Consider the following 18,579-nt stretch of genomic DNA (forward strand, 5'->3'; position numbering starts at 1 on the left):
TTTCATGGAGAGAGTGGTCAGGGAGTGGAATGAGCTGCCCAGAGAGGTGGTGGAGTCACCCACCCTGGATGTGTTTAAAGGTGGTTTGGATGTGGTGCTTGGGGATATGGTTTGAGGTGACTCTTGCAGAGCAGGGCTCTAGGTTGGACTTGGTGACCCTGAGGGGCTTTGCCAACCTGCATGTTGCTGTGGTTCTGTGAAGCCAGATGGATTCAGTTGTTTGTCTCACACCTACTGGCTGCTCAGAGCCCACTGGCATTTAGATTGACCATGAATTTCTTTCTGAGACATTGAAAGCTGTTGCTGTGGTTTTCTGCTCCCTGACCCAAAAGCTCTTCAGCCCCTAACTGCATAGCCTGATAGAGCCTATAGAGAGCTCAAAACTCCTCAGTGCATCATTGTCCATCTCTCTGCAGGCTACTACAAGAACAACATCAAGGTGGCTGTCAAGACCATGAAAGAGGGCAGTATGGATCCTGAGGCTTTCTTGGCAGAGGCAAACTTGATGAAGAGGCTGCAGCACAACAAACTGGTCCAGCTGTATGCAGTAGTCACAAAGCAGCCCATCTACATCGTGACAGAGTACATGGCTAATGGTAAAGAGCATCCCTGAGGCTTTGGTTGGGTTTCCACAAGGTCAGGCCAACAAGCCCACTGGTACCTCCATATATACAATGAGGGATGGGGAAGGAGGGCACTGGACCAAATCTGCAAGCAGAAAGATTAAGTCATCCAGAAGTTTGTTTGTAGTAATGGAAGGGACTTTTTGGGCAGTTAGATCCTGCCTCCTGTGGTCAGAAAGCCATAGAATAGAATCATAGAACCAAGCAGGTTGGAAGAGACCTCCAAGCTCATCCAGCCCAAGCTATCACCCAGCCCTATCCAATCAACCAGACCATGGCACTAAGTGCTTCATCCAGTCTATTCCTGAACACCTCCAGAGACAGCAACTCCACCACCTCCCTGGGCAGCTATTCCAATGGCAAATCACTCTCACAGTTCAAAAGCTGCTGCACAGGATTGTAATGCTCCCTGTGAAGAGGATTGAAAGTTCTCACCACCCCCCCACTGATCTTGCTAGAAGTTTGTTTCAGATTTCAGAGGAGGAATGGGGGGAGATTGAAAGTGGATGTCAGGCAGAAGTTGTTTGCAGTGAGGGTGGTGAGACACTGGCACAGGTTGCCCAGGGAGGTTGTGGAGCACAGAAGCACCCAATGTGATCAAAGATCACATTGGGTGCTTCTGTGCTCCACAACCTCCCTGGAGGTGTTCAAGGCCAGGTTGGATGAATCCTTGAGCAACCTGTTCTAGTGGGAGCTGTCCCTGCCTATGGTGGGGGGTTAGAACTGGCTGAGTTTTGAGGTCCCTTCCAACCTAAACCATTCTATCATGGTCCTGTCACAGCTCCACATCTCTCATCTGTGCTCTGTCAACCCCGATCTCATCTGAGTGAAACAAGTGACTGTAGGAAGAAAGGACTGACAAGGAGATGAGCCACCAAATAGCACCAAGAGATAAATGTCCCTTCTCAGCATTATCCAAGGTCCCCATAGCTCTGCTATTTGCTACAACCCTTTGGCAAGGTTCCAAGCAGCACCAAGGAAAGCAAAGCACAGACTTAGTCAGATGGCTTATAACAGTGTCTCCTCTTTTGCAGGGTGTCTGCTGGATTACCTGAAGACAGAAGAAGGAAGCCAACTGAATCTCCCCAAACTCATTGATATGTCTGCCCAGGTTAGTGAGCAGCCTCTGGGGAGCTGACACAAGCCAACACTTTGTCATTGCCTCAGTGAAGCTGTGAATCATAGAATCATAGAATCAAGCAGGGTGGGAGAGAGCTCCAAGCTCAGCCAGCCCAACCTAGCACCCAGCCCTGGCCAACCAACCAGACCATGGCAGTAAGTGCCCCAGCCAGCCTTGGCTTCAACACCTCCAGGCACAGAGACTCTGTGATCATGGCAGATTTTCCTGCTTTGGACACAGTGGCAACACTTAAATGCAGTGTCCTCATTTGTCATTTTGCTTTCCCTCTGCATCCTTACAAAGGGGGCAGAGAAACATGGCTCAGTGCCTTGTGATAGATCTGTCATGTTGGCAGCTTTAGCTTTGTTATCTGTGAGAGGATCCGGGGCCAGCTGTTGCAGGAGAGGTAAAACACCTCTACCATGAGGGCAGGCTGAGAGAGTTTGGGTTCTTCCATGATGGAAGCCTCATCCCTGGATGTTTTTAAGGTCAGGCTGGATGGGGGTCTGAGCAAGCTGATCTAGCGTGAGGTGTCCCTGCCCACGGCAGGGGGATTGGAATTAGATGATCCTTGAGGTCCCCTCCAGCTCTGACAGTTCTGAGATTCTATGAGTCTATTCTGAACTGACAGTCCCAGAGAACTGGGGCTTGCTTTTGGTTTATTTCTGAGGGGTTGGGTTGGTTTATTTGTCCACCCTTCAAGGCAAAGCACAGCCTTTGCTGTTCACTATCCCACCCAGGTACCACCTCCCCAGAGAAAGGATTCCCACACTTCCTGGGTGTTTCTGGGAGAAGGAAAAGGACAGTCTCTTGAGCTACTTTGCAATCTGTTCAGCTGTGGTGTCAGGGTGACACCACAGCCCACCAGGCACCCACCCTCTCAAGCATGATTTTGAATCATAGAATGCCAGGGGCTGGAAGGGACCTCGAAAGTTCATGTGGTCCAGCCCCTCCCCTGCCAGAGCAGCATCACCTAGAGCAGATCACAGTGGAATGCATCTAGATGGTTCTTGATTATCTCCAGAGAGGGAGACTCCACAACCTCCTTGGGCAGCCTGTGCCAGGGTTCTGTCACACTCACAGGGAAAAAAACCTCTTCCTCAGGTTCACATTGAACCTCCTGAGCCTCAGCTCCCACCCATTGCCCCTGTCCTGTTGCTGGGCATCACCCAGCAGAGCCTGGCTCCAGCCTCCTGGCACTCACCTGCCCGTATTTATGAACATGAATCAGGTCACCCCTTAGCCTCCTCCTCTCCAAGCTCCAAGCCTCACCTCCCTCAGGCTCTCCTCATAAGGAAGATGTTCAACTTCCTTAATCATCTTTGTGGCTCTGTGCTGGACTCTCTCAAGCAGCTCCCTGTGCTTCTTGAGCTGGGAGACCCAGAACTGGACACAATACTCCAGATGAGACCTCACCAGGGAAGAGTAGAGGGGCAGGAGAACCTCTCTACACCTGCTAACCACAGCCCTTCTAATCCACCCCAGAATGGCATTGGCCCTCCTGGCCACCAGAGCACACTGCTGGCTCATGGCCTTCCTTCCACCCACCAGGACTCCCAAGTCCTTCTCCCCTTCACTGCTCTCCAGCAGATCAGTCCTCAACCTATGCTGATTATGGGTGTAAGCTGCAGCACAGGAGGTTCCAGCTCAACACATGGGGGAACTTCTTCACTGTAAGGGTCCCAGAGCCCTGGCACAGGCTGCCCAGAGAGGTTGAGGAGTCTCCTTCTCTGGAGCCTTTCAAGGCCTGTCTGGATGTGTTCCTGTGTGCCCTGAGCTAGATTGTGTGGTCCTGCTGTGGCAGGGGGGGTTGGACTGGATGATCTCCTTGGGTCCCTTCCAACCCCTGACATCCTGTGAGCCTGTGAGCCTGCGATCCATGGGCTTGCTCTTCCCCAGGTCCACGCCTCTACACTTGCCTCTGTTGAACTTCATTCAATTTCTCCCTGCCCAACTCTGCAGCCAGCCTAAGTCCCTCTGAATGGCAGCACAACTCTCTGGTGTGTCAGCCACTCCACCCAGCTTGGTGTCATCAGCAAACAGGTTCAATCCATCAGCATCCGCTGGAACTAAAAATAGAACCCTCTGGGCCGATGCACTTGATCCTGTGGTCAGTCTCTAGTGTGCAAGCTCAAAAGCATGCTGGGCTGGAATGGGCCCATCGTTGGGTACTATCTTATTAACATCAGGACAGGAAATGACATCAACCCTTCCATTTTCCACTGCATGAAATAGCACTTGCCCTGAAGGGCTGTTGCCACAAGTCAGAAAAGCAGTGCTGGAAAGTATGTGTTAGTATCCTGTTTGAAACCACAAGCAAGTCAAGATGCTGATGTCAATCTGCATGGAGTGGAAAATTGCTCTGCCCTCACCCACAGGCCTATAAAAGCTTTAATAGGTCACTAACATTATTAGCAGAGATTGCAGGCACCTACTCAGCCTCCTGATAAATGCCTGACCCACATCTGAGATGCAGCTCAGAGAGTGACTTTGTGATCTCTTTTCTTCATTCTCTCCCAGCATCCAGCAATAAAAGATTGTTGATGTCACTCATTGAGGCTTGTCACACACCCAGCACCTCCCCAGGTGCATACAAGGAAATAAACATTAAAAGGGGATCTCAAGAGCAAGACCCTCCCGAAGTAAAGTTTGGAGGTGGCTGAAGAAGGCAGCACATGTCCACGGCAAAGGATTTCACAGAATCAGTCAGGGTTGGAAGGGACCACAAAGATCATCGAGTTCCAACCCCTCTGCCATGGGCAGGAGCACCCTACCCTAGAGCAGGCTGAGCAGAGCCCTTTGTCCATGGACACTTTCTCCATCCCAGTCATGTTTGTATGAGTATCTGAGTCTTCTGCTCTAATGCATGCTGCAGACATCAGAGGGAACTGTGTTGTGTCCTGGGTCCTAGTCTGGAAAAGAAAACACCAATCTCTTTTTCTCTTGTGGAGGGATCTCCATCCCATCCCAAAGTAGATCAATGAGGGAGAATCATAGAATTAAGCAGGTGGGAAGAGACTTCCAAGCTCAGCCAAGCCAACCTAGCACCCAGCCCTGGCCAACCAACCAGACCATGGCACAAAGTGCCCCAGCCAGGCTTGGCTTCAACACCTCCAGGCACAGAGACTCCACCACCTCCCTGGGCAGCCCATTCCAATGCCAATCACTCTCTGCCAGGAGCTTCCTCCTAACATCCAGCCTAGATCTCCCCTACCACAATATGAGACTGTGTCCCCTTCTTCTGTTGCTGCTTGCCTGGCAGAAGAGGAGAGGAGGCTGCTGAACACCTCTAGTCCTTCTCCTAGACCTGGCCCTGTGACCGAGGGAGGGACAAGTCCTTTGATGATGATTTTTTGTTTGCTTTTCTAATTCACATATTTGATCTGGAGTGTTTGTGATGAAAATGCCAACTAGAGAGGAGAGCCTCGTGGCAGAAACTGTGAATGCATTGATGAGGTTTCAGGTTTGCTTCATCTTTCTGCCTCTGCCTGCAGACACGACTCAGTGCTCTGACTTGTGAGCAATACAGAGAGCAAAGCTTCTGCTCTGCTTGGCTCATCTGCTTCAAGCTTTTGCATTCTTAGAATGGCTTAGGTTGGAAGGGACCTTAGAGACCATAGAATCATAGAATCATAGAATCATAGAATCAACCAGGTTGGAAGAGACCTCCAAGCTCATCCAGTCCAACCTAGCACCCAGCCCTATCCAGTCAACCAGACCATGGCACTAAGTGCCTCATCCAGGCTTTTCTTGAACACCTCCAGGGACGGTGCCTCCACCACCTCCCTGGGCAGCCCATTCCAATGCCAATCACTCTCTCTGTGAAGAACTTCTTCCTAATATCCAGCCTAGACCTACCCTGGCACAACTTGAGACTGTGTCCCCTTGTTCTGTTGCTGGTTACCTGGGAGAAGAGGCCACCCCCCACCTGGCTACAATGCCCCTTCAGGTAGTTGTAGACAGTAATAAGATCACCCCTGAGCCTCCTCTTCTCCAGGCTAAACAGGCCCAGCTCCCTCAACCTCCCCACCATCAGCAGGGGATGCCTCTCAACTAGACTTGGCTGCCCAAGGCCTCATCCAGCCTGACCTTCAACTACTACCTTGGCATCCACCACCTCCCTGGGCAACCTATTCCAGAGTCTCACCACCCTTGTACTGAAGAACTTCTTCCTAAGCTCCAGTCTAAACTTATTCTCCTTAGCTAAAACACTCAGGTTTCTTTCTTCAGGGCTACTCTCAGCCCATTCTGCATCCAGCCTGTATTTGTGCCTGGGATTGGCCCAACCCAGATGCACTTTGGCTTCTTGGTGAATCCTCCCCTTGGCTTTTGGCGAAGCTCCCCTAGCCCTGAAGGCTTTGCTGGGGTCAAACCCTTACTGTTTGATTATTTGAATCACTCCCAGACCCTGGCACAACAGGAGGAGGAGAGCAAGGATTAAACTGCCTGGCAGGATCTCTGCCCTACCAGGACAGCTGGGTGTGTGCTGGTAGAGCTGAACATCTGCACATGTACATGAGCAACCCATCTCTGTATGTCTACCTGCTTGCCTGTCTGCCCACCCAGCCATGGTGCATCTGTCACACAGCTAAAGGACTGCAGAATCACAGAATCAGGCAGGTTGGAAGAGAGCTCCAAGCTCAGCCAGCCCAACCTAGCACCCAGCCCTGGCCAACCAACCAGACCATGGCACTAAGTGCCCCAGCCAGGCTTGGCTTCCACACCTCCAGGCACAGAGACTCCACCACCTCTCTGGGCAGCCCATTCCAATGCCAATCACTCTCTCTGACAACAACTTCCTAACAACATCCAGACTAGACCTCCCCTGCCACAGCTTGACACTCTGTCCCCTTCTTCTCTTGCTGCTTGCCTGGCAGCAGAGCCCAACCCCACCTGGCTACAGCCTCCCTGCAGGCAGCTGCAGGCAGCAATGAGCTCTGCCCTGAGCCTCCTCTGCTGCAGGCTGCACCCCCCCAGCTCCCTCAGCCTCTCCTCACAGGGCTGTGCTCCAGGCCCCTCCCCAGCCTTGCTGCCCTGCTCCAAACACCTTCCAGCACCTCAACATCTCTCTGCAATGGAGGAGCCCAGAACTGGACACAGCACTCAAGGTGTGGCCTGAGCAGTGCTGAGCACAGGGGCACAAGAACCTCCCTTGTCCTGCTGCCCACACTGCTCTGAGCCAGCCCAGGATGCCACTGGCTCTGCTGCCCACCTGGGCACTGCTGCCTCCTCTGCAGCTCCTCTCTGCCAGCACCCCCAGGCCCCTCTCTGCCTGGCTGCTCTCAGCCACTCTGTCCCCAGCCTGTAGCACTGCTTGGGGTTGCTGTGGCCAAATATAGAATGGGTTGGATTGGATTTGACCTTTAAAAGCCATCTTGCCCACCCCCTCTGCAGCAAGCAGGGGCATCTTCAACTAGATCAGCTTGCTCAAAGCCCCAGCCTGACCTTCAATGTCTCCAGTATTAATGTCCATACACATGGAGGCATGTGAGCTACTCTGCCCTGCTGAGGCTGCATCTGGAGTATTGTGTCCAGTTCTGGGACCCTCAGTTCAAGAAAGACACAGAACTGCTTGAGAGAGCCCGGTGCAGAGCCATGAAAATGATTAATAAGGCAGTAGGAGGTTCCATGGAAACTTGAGGAGGATTTTTTTTCCCTGTGAGGGTGCCAGAGCCCTGGAACAGGCTGCCCAGGGAGGCTGTGGAGTCTCCCTCTCTGGAGACATTCAAGAACCATCTGTATGTATTCCAGTGTGATCTGCTCTGCTTGATCCTACTCTGGCAGGGGGCTGGACCAGATGAGCTTCTGAGGTCCCTTCCAGCCCCTGACATTCTATGATTCTATGATTCTAGCATTGTATGAACAATTTCCTTCTGAGGAAAGACTGAGGGAGCTGGGGATGTGCTGCTTGGAGAAGAGGACACTGAGAGGTGACCTCATTAAAGCTTTTTTATATGTATAGGCTGAGTGCCAGGAGGCTGGAGCCAGGCTCTGCTCATGATGCCCAAGGACACAACAAGGGGCAGTGGGGAGAAATTGAGGCAGAGGAGGTTCCATGGAAACATGAGGAGGATTTTTTTTCCCTGTGAGGGTGACAGAGCCCTGGAACAGGCTGCCCAGGGCAGGTTGTGGAGTCTCCCTCTCTGGAGATATTCAAGAACTGTCTGGATGAATTCCTGTGTGATCTGCTCTAGGGGATGCTGCTCTGGCAGCGGACTGGACCAGATGAGCTTTTGAAGTCCCTTCCAGCCCCTGATATTCTGTGGTTCCATCATTCTATGATTCTACCATTCTATCATTCTATGAACATCCTCCTTTTGAGGAAAGACTGAGGGAGCTGGGGCTGTGCTGCTTGGAGAAGGGGACACTGAGAGGTGACCTCATTAAAGTTTTTAAGTATATAAAGGCTGAGTGCCAGGAGGCTGGAGCCAGGCTCTGCTGGGTGATGCCCAAGGACAGGACAAGGGGCAGTGGGGGGAAAATTGAGGCATAGGAAGTTTCATTTAAACAGGAGGAATTTCATCACTGTGAGGGTGCCAGAGCACTGGAACAGGCTGCCCAGGGGAGTTGTGGAGTCTCCCTCTCTGGAGATATTCAACTTCCCCCAGACACATTCCTGTGTGATCTGCTCCAGGGGATGCTGCTCTGGCAGGGGGGTTGGACTGGCTGAGCTATGGAGGTCCCTTCCAGCCCCTGGCAACCTGTGATGATTCTGTGGTTCAGTGAACTCTCTATGCATGCTGGGCTTTGGTAAAGGTGTGTAAGATGCAGCCAAGCTACTTGGTTGTTATGAGGAGGTGACTGATGAAGGTGGATTCTGCCTCCTCTCTCAGGTGGCGGAGGGAATGGCATACATCGAGCGCATGAACTCCATCCACCGTGACTTGAGAGCCGCCAATATCCTCGTCTCCGAGACACTCTGCTGCAAAATTGCTGATTTTGGCCTGGCCAGGATCATAGAGAATGAGTACTTGGCACAAGAAGGTGAGTGTCAACCCCAGCATTGCCTCACCAACACCTTCCCCTCATCTCTAATCCTTCTGCCACACAGGCATACCAAGATGTGGGGCACCCAAAGGCTGGGTGCGATTGCTGGTGCCATGAAACCAGAGCCCCACTGCTGCTGTGGTCAGCATCTAGGAAAGCATCCTGGGCTGGCTCAGGAGCAGTGTGGGCAGCAGGACAAGGGAGGTTCTTCTGCCCCTGTGCTCAGCACTGCTCAGGCCACACCTGGAGTGCTGTGTCCAGTTGTGGGCTCCTCAATTCCAGAGAGATGTTGAGGTGCTGGAAGGAGTCCAGAGAAGGGCAGCAAGGCTGGGGAGGGGCCTGGAGCAGAGCCCTGTGAGGAGAGGCTGAGGGAGCTGGGGGGGTGCAGCCTGCAGCAGAGGAGGCTCAGGGCAGAGCTCATTTCTGGCTGCAGCTGCCTGAAGAGAGGCTGTAGCCAGGTGGGGTTGGGCTCTGCTGCCAGGCAAGCAGCAAGAGAAGAAGGGGACAGAGTCTCAAGCTGTGCTGTTCAGGCTGGATGTTAGGAGGAAGTTGCTGGCAGAGAGAGTGATTGGCATTGGAATGGGCTGCCCAGGGAGGTGGTGGAGTCTGTGTGGCTGGAGGTGTTGAAGCCAAGCCTGGCTGGGGCACTTAGTGCCATGCTCTGGTTGTTTGTTGAGGGCTGGGTGCTAGGTTGGAGTGGCTGAGCTTGAAGCTCTCTTCCAACCTGCTTGATTCTATGATTCTATGATTCTATGAAACAGGCAGAGCAAGCAGCAGAGACAAATGCTGGGTCCTAGGAGAGAAAGCATCACTTGGAGATAATAAAGAACAAGTGAGGTTTGCAGAGGAAACAGGGAAAAAGTCTTTTGGTACTGTCTGGAGAAGTCTGCTGAACCTCAGGTTATGTTCTTGGACAGGAGGAAAAACTTAACTTTGAGGGTGATAGAACTCTGAAACTGGCTGCCCAGAAAGACTTTGGAGTCTTCTTCTCTGCAGAGATTCCTAACCTGCTTGAACATGATCCTGGACAAGCTGCTCTGAGTGAAGCTTCTTTAGCAGCAGGGCTGCACTGGGTCTAGTTGATTGGCCAGGGCTGGGTGCTAGGTTGGGCTGGATGAGCTTGAAGGTCTCCTCCAACCTGGTTGATTCTTTGATTCTATGATGATCTCTAGAGGTCACTTCCAGCCTCCACCACTCCATCATTCTGTGATTGTGTATATTGGAGAGATGTGACCTCAGTGACTGAATCCTGCTGCCCATGCCTGCATTCTCACAGTGAGTCAGCCCAAAGGGGAGGAAATAGCAGTGTAACTCAGTCATCACACTGCAGAGGAGAGCTGGAGCCACAAGTCTGGACAGCTTCCAGATGTCCTAGGCAAACCAAGCCCAGACCACATCAGATCTCTTCCCACAAGAGAGGAACAGAGCATGGGAAAGGGTTTGGAGTTTGACAGGTGACAGGGGAAGAGAGCACCTTGAGCACTTAAAAGAAGCCAGAAGGGCATTAAACCCCCCAGGATTTCCCATGCTGATGTGAAATCCCCTTATGACTCCACCTGCAAAGCCAAGCCCTTTGCTGGGGCCGAGTACCTGGACTGGTGGTAGGCAGGTGAACGTGGGCTTGAGAGTTGACAACTGCTTTGGCTGGTGCAGAGGTCTGGCTACAGCCATTTGACAACAGGGTTAAGTTGAGGGGGGGGGGGATTCTGCCCCTCACTCTGCTCTGCTGAGACCCCACCTGCAGTGCTGTGCCCAGCTCTGGAGTCCTCAGCACAGGAAAGACAGGGACCTGCTGGAGCAGGTCTAGAGGAGGCCACAAAAATGATCAGAGAGCTGAAGCTCTTCTGAAGCTCTTCTGCTGTGAGGACAAACTGAGAGTTGGGGTTGTTCAGCTTGGAGAAGAGAGGGTTCTGGGGAAACCTTCTTGCTGCCTTCCAGTAGTAAAAGGGGGCCTAGAAGAGAGATGAGGACAATGCTTTTAGCAGGACCTGTTGTAACAGGACAAGGCTTGATGCTTTTAAACTAAAAGAGGGAAGATTTAGACTACATATAGGCAAGAAATTGTTTACACTGAGGTTCTGGTGAGAAACTGGCACAGGTTGCCCAGACAAGTGGCAGACATTTCATACCTGGAAGCATGCCAGGTCAGGTTGGGCTCTGAGCAACCTCCTCTAGTTGAAGATGTCCCTGCCTGGGACTAGATGCTCTGTAAAAGTTCTTTTCAACCCAAAGCATTCTGTGTGATTCTATGAAGCTCTTCTGGCAGCAGCTTTTCTCCCTCTGGACTGAGCTATGTGGTTAGCTGTGAGACTGTGTCACTCAGATTGCAAAGAGACCTCAGAGAGCATCAGGGAAACGAGCAGAAATCCACACCTTGAGTGCTGTGGCCAGTTCTGGGCCCTGCAATTCAAGAGAGATGTTGAGGTGCTGGAAGGTGTTTGGAGAAGGGCAGCAAGGCTGGGGAGGGGCCTGGAGCAGAGCCTTGTGAGGAGAGGCTGAGGGAGCTGGGGGTGTGCAGCCTTCTGTTTCACCAGGCCCTGCTGAAATGACCATCCTCTGCTTTCAGCTTTCTTATAGGCTCCTCTTTAGGTACTGGCAGAGTGCAATGGGAGAAGACCTGGAGCCTTCTCTTCTCCAGGCTGAACAACCTCAACTCTCTTAGCCTGTCCTCAAGGCAGGGGTGTTCCAGCCCTCTGACCATCTTTGTGGCCTCCTCTGGTCCCTCTCCAACAGGTCCACATCTCTCCTGTGTTCATAGAATCAGGGAGAGTTGGAAGGGAGCACAAGGAGCAGCCAGTTCCAACCCCCCTGCCATGCCCAGGGACACCCTACCCTAGAGCAGGCTGCACACAGCCTCACACAGCCTGGCCTCAAACACCTCCAGCCATGGGGTCTCAACCACCTCCCTGGGCAACCCAGTCCAGCCTCTCACCACTCTCCTGCTCAACAACTTCCTCCTCACCTCCAGCCTCACTCTCCCCACCTCCAGCTTTGCTCCATTCACCCCAGTCCTGCCACACCTGAAGGTGCTGAGGAGCCCAGAGCTGGCCACAGCTCTGCAGGTGTGTGTGGGGGGTTCTCACCAGAGCACAGAGGGGCTGCAATCCCCTCCCTCAACCCCCTGGCCACACCTCTTTGGATGCCACTCAGGATGCAGCTGGCTTCTGAGCTGTGAGCACAGACTGCCAGCTCCTGCCCAGCTTCTCATCCACCAGCACCCCAGAGTCTTCCTCCAGAGGGCTGCTCTCAATCCCACCCTCCTCCAGCCTGTGTGGGTATCAAACCCACCCCTGCACAGGAGGCTCAGGACCTCGCCTGGTCGAACCCCGTGAGATGCTCTACCCCTGCATGCTACTTCCCTTCCTTTCCTCTGGACAGGTGCCAAATTCCCCATCAAATGGACAGCACCAGAGGCCATCAACTTCGGGGTTTTCACCATCAAATCTGATGTGTGGTCCTTCGGCATCCTGCTGACGGAGATCATAACCTACGGCAGGATCCCTTACCCAGGTACCGCACGCTGCGAGCACGGGAGGGCTGGGAGGAGGCTGCAAGCCCTCTGCTGCTGTGTTCCTCTCTAGGGAGGCACACACCCAAGTGTGCACATGTCTGCCCACACTCCCACACCCATGCCTTCACTGTGACATCAAGCTAGGAGCAGCTGTGGAGCTGCTGGAGGGTAGCAGAGCCCTGCAGAGGGACCTGGCCAGGCTGCATGGGTGGGCAGAGGCCAATGGGATGAGATTGAACAAGGCCAAGGGCAGGGTTCTGCACTTTGGCCACAACAACCCCAAGCAGCACTACAGGCTGGGGCCAGAGTGGCTGAGAGCAGGCAGGCAGAGAGGGAGCTGGGGGTGCTGGGAGAGAGGAGCTGCAGAGGAGGCAGCAGTGCCCAGGTGGGCAGCAGAGCCAATGGCATCCTGGGCTGGCTCAGGAGCAGTGTGGGCAGCAGGACAAGGGAGGTTCTTCTGCCCCTGTGCTCAGCACTGCTCAGGCCACTCCTGGAGTGCTGTGTCCAGTTCTGGGCTCCTCAGTTCAAGAGAGATGTTGAGGTGCTGGAAAGTGTTTGGAGAAGGGCAGCAAGGCTGGGGAGGGGCCTGGAGCAGAGCCCTGTGAGGAGAGGCTGAGGGAGCTGGGGGTGTGCAGCCTGCAGCAGAGGAGGCTCAGGGCAGAGCTCATTGCTGTCTGCAGCTGCCTGCAGGGAGGCTGTAGCCAGGTGGGGTTGGGCTCTGCTGCCAGGCAAGCAGCAACAGAAGAAGGGGACACAGTCCCAGGTTGTGGCAGGGCAGGTCTAGGCTGGATGTTGTTAGGAAGTTGTTGTCAGAGAGAGTGATTGGCATTGGAATGGGCTGCCCAGGGAGGTGGTGGAGTCTCTGTGCCTGGAGGTGTTGCAGCCAAGCCTGGCTGGGGCACTTAGTGCCATGGTCTGGTTGGTTGGCCAGGGCTGGGGGATAGGTTGGGCTGGCTGAGCTTGGAGGTCTCTTCCAACCTGCCTGATGCTATGATTCTCTGGTTCAGGCTGGGTTTCCCCAGGCTCCCCTGGGCCCCAGTTATACCTGTGCTAGGCAGAACTGATGGAGGGAAGTCAGGGAGGGCACAGAGGGGTGGAGCAGAGAGCAGAATCCTGAAGAAAGGATGTTTCCAGGTACAATTGCAGCCCCTTATGCTCCTCCAGCTCTGCCTGGATGTAAGCTACTGGAATCACCGAGCTCCACCTCCAGGCTGCTGAATAACTCCTGCTGGGTTGTCTTTCCCTCCAGGCATGACCAACCCCGAGGTGATTCGCAACCTGGAGCGGGGCTACCGCATGCCCTGCCCGGACATGTGTCCCCTGGAGCTCTACAATATCATCCTCAAGTGCTGGAGGAGCAAACCCGAGGACCGTCCCACCTTCGAGTACCTGCAGTCTGTGCTTGAGGACTTCTACACCGCCACAGAGAAGCAATACGAGCCAGAGCCTCATCAGTGAGTCCCTCTCCCTCTGTCCCCCGGGGGCAGACCTGCAGCTAAGCCACCCCCCAGCCATGGCTCATTTCAGACCTTTCTCTCCTGCTCACCACGATGCAGTCAGAGCCCGGGAAGGAGAGGAGACATGAGGGTGATGGATGCTGCCAGCTCTGTGGTTAGCATGGAGACTGTGGGGTGGCTGAGAGCTGGCACAGCTCCATCCTCGTCCACCTTGGAGGTCTCTACCTGCTTCACAGTCATCATGAAGAACAGCAAACTCCTTCGTGACCCACCTGAAGACAGCAATGCTCCTCAGCCCCACAGCTGCAGCCCTAGGAAGAAGGGGCCCTGGTTGGGGTGGTGGTGCACAATCTCACCCCCATTCTGTTGCCACTGCTGGCAATACTACATCTCCCTTCATGCCATGAGCTGGGGTGGAAACAGGTCCTGTCTGCACCTCCTTGGGCCACACACAAGCTCTGGAGCCATGTTTCCAGGTGGTGCCACTCCTCTGCCCCAAGGCAATAATAAAGAACTGGAAATGGCCATTTCCCATTTCTTCATTCAGGCAGCAGGGTGAGAATAGGACCTCAGAGCTTCCCATCCCCACTGGAATCACAGAATATCAGAATCACAGAATCAGCCAGGTTGGAAGAGAGCTCCAAGCTCAGCCAGTCCAACCTAGCACCCAGCCCTCAACAATCAACCAGACCATGGCACTAAGTGCCCCAGCCAGGCTTGGCTTCAACATCCCCAGGCACAGAGACTCCACCACCTCCCTGGGCAGCCCATTCCAATGCCAATCACTCTCTCTGCCAACAACTTCCTCCTAACATCCAGCCTAGACCTCCCCTGGCACAACTCCAGACTCTGTCCTCTTGTTCTGTTTGCAACCCATGGAGGAGAAGGGGAGAAGCCATGGAGCTCCCTTCACCACAGAACAAGGGGAGCTGGTTTTAAACTAAAAGAGGGGAGACTCAGAGAAGAAAGAAGGCAGAAATTGGTTACTCTGAGGGTGGTAAGGCACTGCCACAGGTGGCTCAGAGAGGTGGTAGGTGCCTCACCCGGGGCAGCAGCCCAGGTGAGACTGTGTGGGGCTCTGAGCAACCTGCTCCAGTTGCAGGTGTCCTTGCTCGCTGCAGGGAGGTGGGAGGAGATGCTCTTTAAAAGTGCCTCCAAGCCCAAACCTTTCTGGTATGCAGTGCCCGCAGGCTGGGGAGATTTTCATGCTGTGGCCACGAGATGTCCTTCCTTCCCCGTGAATCTGTGTGGCTTCTGCCACCCGACTGCTGGGGAGGAACTAAACACTTCTGATTGCTTGCCTGAGACCTTCACTGCACAAGCTCCTGCTGCAGCATCCCTGCGTTGTGCCAGCCCCCAGGGTGGGTGCCACGCCACAGACAGCACCAGGAGGGTTCAAACATCATTTCTTTGATTTCTAGTGCATGTCTGAGCAGCAGATCTGGTGGCAATGTGCATCTCAGGCTGCTGGGTGCTATCCAACCAACGGTTCAATTGGGCTGAGGAGTGGAGGATGAAGAAATAAGGCATAGACAGCACGTGGGAGGGATGTTTGGCCCAGAGAGTGGTGGTGAATGGTGCCACAGCCAGTTGGCAGCTGGCACCAGTGGTGTTCCCAAGGATAAATGTTGGGCCCAGTCCTGTTCAATATCTTTGTTGATGATCTGGAGCAGGAGATTGAGTCCAGCATCAGTAAGCTTGCAGATGACACCAAGCTAGCAGCAGCTGTGGAGCTGTTGGAGGGTAGCAGAGCCCTGCAGAGGGACCTGGCCAGGCTGCATGGGTGGGCAGAGGCCAATGGGATGAGACTGAACAAGGCCAAGGGCAGGGTTCTGCACTTTGGCCACAACAACCCCAAGCAGCACTATAGGCTGGGGCCAGAGTGGCTGAGAGCAGCCAGGCAGAGAGGGAGCTGGGGGTGCTGTGAGAGAGGAGCTGCAGAGGAGGCAGCAGTGCCCAGGTGGGCAGCAGAGCCAATGGCATCCTGGGCTGGCTCAGGAGCAGTGTGGGCAGCAGCACAAGGGAGGTTCTTGTGCCCCTGTGCTCAGCACTGCTCAGGCCACCCCTTGAGTGCTGTGTCCAGTTCTGGGCTCCTGAATTGAAGAGAGATGTTGAGGTGCTGGAAGGTGTTTGGAGAAGGGCAGCAAGGCTGGGGAGGGGCCTGGAGCAGAGCCCTGTGAGGAGAGGCTGAGGGAGCTGGGGGTGTGCAGCCTGCAGCAGAGGAGGCTCAGGGCAGAGCTCATTGCTGCCTGCAGCTGCCTGCAGGGAGGCTGTAGCCAGGTGGGGTTGGGCTCTGCTGCCAGGCAAGCAGCAACAGAATGAGGGGACACAGTCTGGAGTTGTGCTGTTCAGGCTGGATGTTGTTAGGAAGTTCCTGGCAGAGAGAGTGATTGGCATTGGAATGGGCTGCCCAGGGAGGTGGTGGAGTCTGTGTGCCTGGAGGTGTTGAAGCCAAGCCTGGCTGGGGCACTTAGTGCCATGGTCTGGTTGCTTGTTGAGGGCTGGGTGCTAGGTTGTGCTGGCTGAGCTTGGAGATCTCTTCCAACCTGCTTGATTCTATGATTCTCTGTTTGCTGGGCTGAGGACTCCAGAGCTGAACACAGCACTGCAGCTGGGAGCTCACCAGAGCAGAGCAGAGGGGCAGAGTCCCCTCCCTCGAGCTAAATCCAAGTGTTCCTACCAGCTCCACAAGCCCAAGGTGCCTGCAGCTTGTCAAGCTGTTAGGAAAAAGCAAGGCAGGGCCCCCAGGGAAGGGAGGTGGTGAGGAGCCCTCACCTTGGTCTGTTTTACCTCCACCTACACAGGGCAGAGCAAATATCCCCAGGTAAACACTGCAGAGCAAACAAGAGCATCAATGTTCTGCCAGCCTGAGCCTTGGGCTCCAAAGCTGCTTGAGCAAAAGCAACAGTGACTACTTTTGTGTCATGTGGGCCCCCTCCCTGGGCAGGCAGCTACCTAGCCTAATGAGTTGATTGGCTAGGGCTGGGTGCTAGGTTGGGCTGGATGATCTTGGAGGTCTCTTCCAACCTGGTTGATTCTATGATTCTATGATTCCAGCCAAAGGAGACTTCATCTAAGTGCTTCTCCAAGTAGAAACATTGGTTCAAATCATCCCCAAGGGGCCAATGGTGCTGGGTTTTGGGTCTGAAAGTTGTGGGTGGCCACCTGTGAGCACCCTCTAAGCAAAGGAAAGGCTGAAGCCATGTGCCACAGCCAGGCTGTGTGGGTGGAGGAGAGCAGAGATGAGTTACTACTGTGAAGAAGAGAGAGAGTTCCCTGCAAATGTGTCCAAAGGATCCCTCCATCCATGTTGGACACTCAGTGCAGCATCTCATCTCCAACAGCAGCCAGAAAAATCCTCCCTGGAGAGCAAGAATCAATGGGGACATTTTCTTCATACTCTGAGAACCCATGGATGGCCCAGAGAAGCCTGTGGGGTGTCTCAGGGGGACTCTTCACTCCTGCTGGGTTGCAGGCAGGAAAGCTGAAGTTGTTTCTGGGTGATTGCCCTTCCCTCAGGGCCCAGAGAGTGGTGGTGAATGGTGCCATAGCCAGTTGGCAGCTGTCACCAGTGCTGTGCCCCAGGGATCAGTGTTGGCACAGTCCTGTTTAATGTCTTCACTAATGATCTGGAGGAGGAGATTGAGTCCAGCATCAGTAAGTTTGCAGGTGACACCATGTTGGGAGCAGGTGTCCATGTGCTAGAGGGCAGGAGGGCCCTGCAGAGGGACCTGGCCAGGCTGCACTGATAGGAACAGTCCAACACCATGAGGGCAGGGTTCTGCACTTTGGCCACAACAACCCCAAGCAGCACTACAGGCTGGGGACAGAGTGGCTGAGAGCAGCCATGCAGAGAGGGAGCTGGGGGTGCTGGCAGAGAGGAGCTGCAGAGGAGGCAGCAGTGCCCAGGTGGGCAGCAGAGCCAATGGCATCCTGGGCTGGCTCAGGAGCAGTGTGGGCAGCAGGACAAGGGAGGTTCTTCTGCCCCTGTGCTCAGCACTGCTCAGGCCACCCCTGGAGTGCTGTGTCCAGTTCTGGGCTCCTCAGTTCAAGAGAGATGCTGAGGTGCTGGAAGGTGTTTGGAGCAGGGCAGCAAGGCTGGGGAGGGGCCTGGAGCAGAGCCCTGTGAGGAGAGGCTGAGGGAGCTGGGGGTGTGCAGCCTGCAGCAGAGGAGGCTCAGGGCAGAGCTCATTGCTGCCTGCAGCTGCCTGCAGGGAGGCTGTAGCCAGGTGGGGTTGGGCTCTGCTGCCAGGCAAGCAGCAAGAGAAGAAGGGGACAGAGTGTCAAGTTGTGTCAGGGCAGGTCTAGGCTGGATGTTGTTAGGAAGTTGCTGGCAGAGAGAGTGATTGGCATTGGAATGGGCTGCCCAGGGAGGTGGTGGAGTCTGTGTGGCTGGGGGTGTTGAAGCCAAGCCTGGCTGGGGCACTAAGTTTAGTTAACTGGAAGGGTTAGGTTTGACTCCATGATCTCAAAGGTCTTTTCCAACCTGGTTAGTTCTGTGATTCTGTGACTTGAGTGAGGTGTGGTGACACCTGTGATGTGAGTTGTGGTGACACCATCCCTGGCTCTCAAAGTCTCTAGGCTGCTGATTTCTTTGTTCTGCTCTCCTTGTTCTCTCCTTTGTCCTTCCCATGGCACCTGCAAAGGCCCAGATGGGCTATGTCCTGCCACATTGCTCCTTTCCTAGGCTGCCTCCAGACCTCCCTTCTCTTCAAGGTCACTGCTAGTTAAAATTGGCAGCTTACTCATCATTGGCAAGAGGAGATGGACAATTTTCCTGGGCTGCTTGTGATCCTGGGAGCTGATGCCCAGGCATGCAGCTCTGTTTGCTCTCCGAGGTGGGAGAGTCAGTGCTCACTGGCCTCACAGTCACAAGCAGAG

At 54.3% G+C, this 18,579-nt stretch overlaps 1 protein-coding gene across 2 annotated transcripts in view; it reads left to right on the forward strand.

Annotated features, from left to right (window-relative positions):
• Positions 1-14,217, forward strand: part of BLK (BLK proto-oncogene, Src family tyrosine kinase) — a 53,539-nt gene extending 39,322 nt beyond the window's left edge. For both annotated transcript variants that reach the window (XM_064146824.1, XM_064146825.1), the window contains exons 9-13: positions 417-596; positions 1,658-1,734; positions 8,577-8,727; positions 12,109-12,240; positions 13,491-14,217. In XM_064146824.1, the coding sequence (XP_064002894.1) occupies positions 417-596; positions 1,658-1,734; positions 8,577-8,727; positions 12,109-12,240; positions 13,491-13,699 (749 nt within the window). In that variant the 3' untranslated portion in view covers positions 13,700-14,217. The remainder of the gene's footprint in view (positions 1-416; positions 597-1,657; positions 1,735-8,576; positions 8,728-12,108; positions 12,241-13,490) is intronic.
• Positions 14,218-18,579: the final 4,362 nt, after the last annotated feature.

This window comes from Pogoniulus pusillus, chromosome 7, assembly GCF_015220805.1.
Source record: "Pogoniulus pusillus isolate bPogPus1 chromosome 7, bPogPus1.pri, whole genome shotgun sequence".
In the NCBI taxonomy this organism is placed as follows: domain Eukaryota; kingdom Metazoa; phylum Chordata; class Aves; order Piciformes; family Lybiidae; genus Pogoniulus; species Pogoniulus pusillus.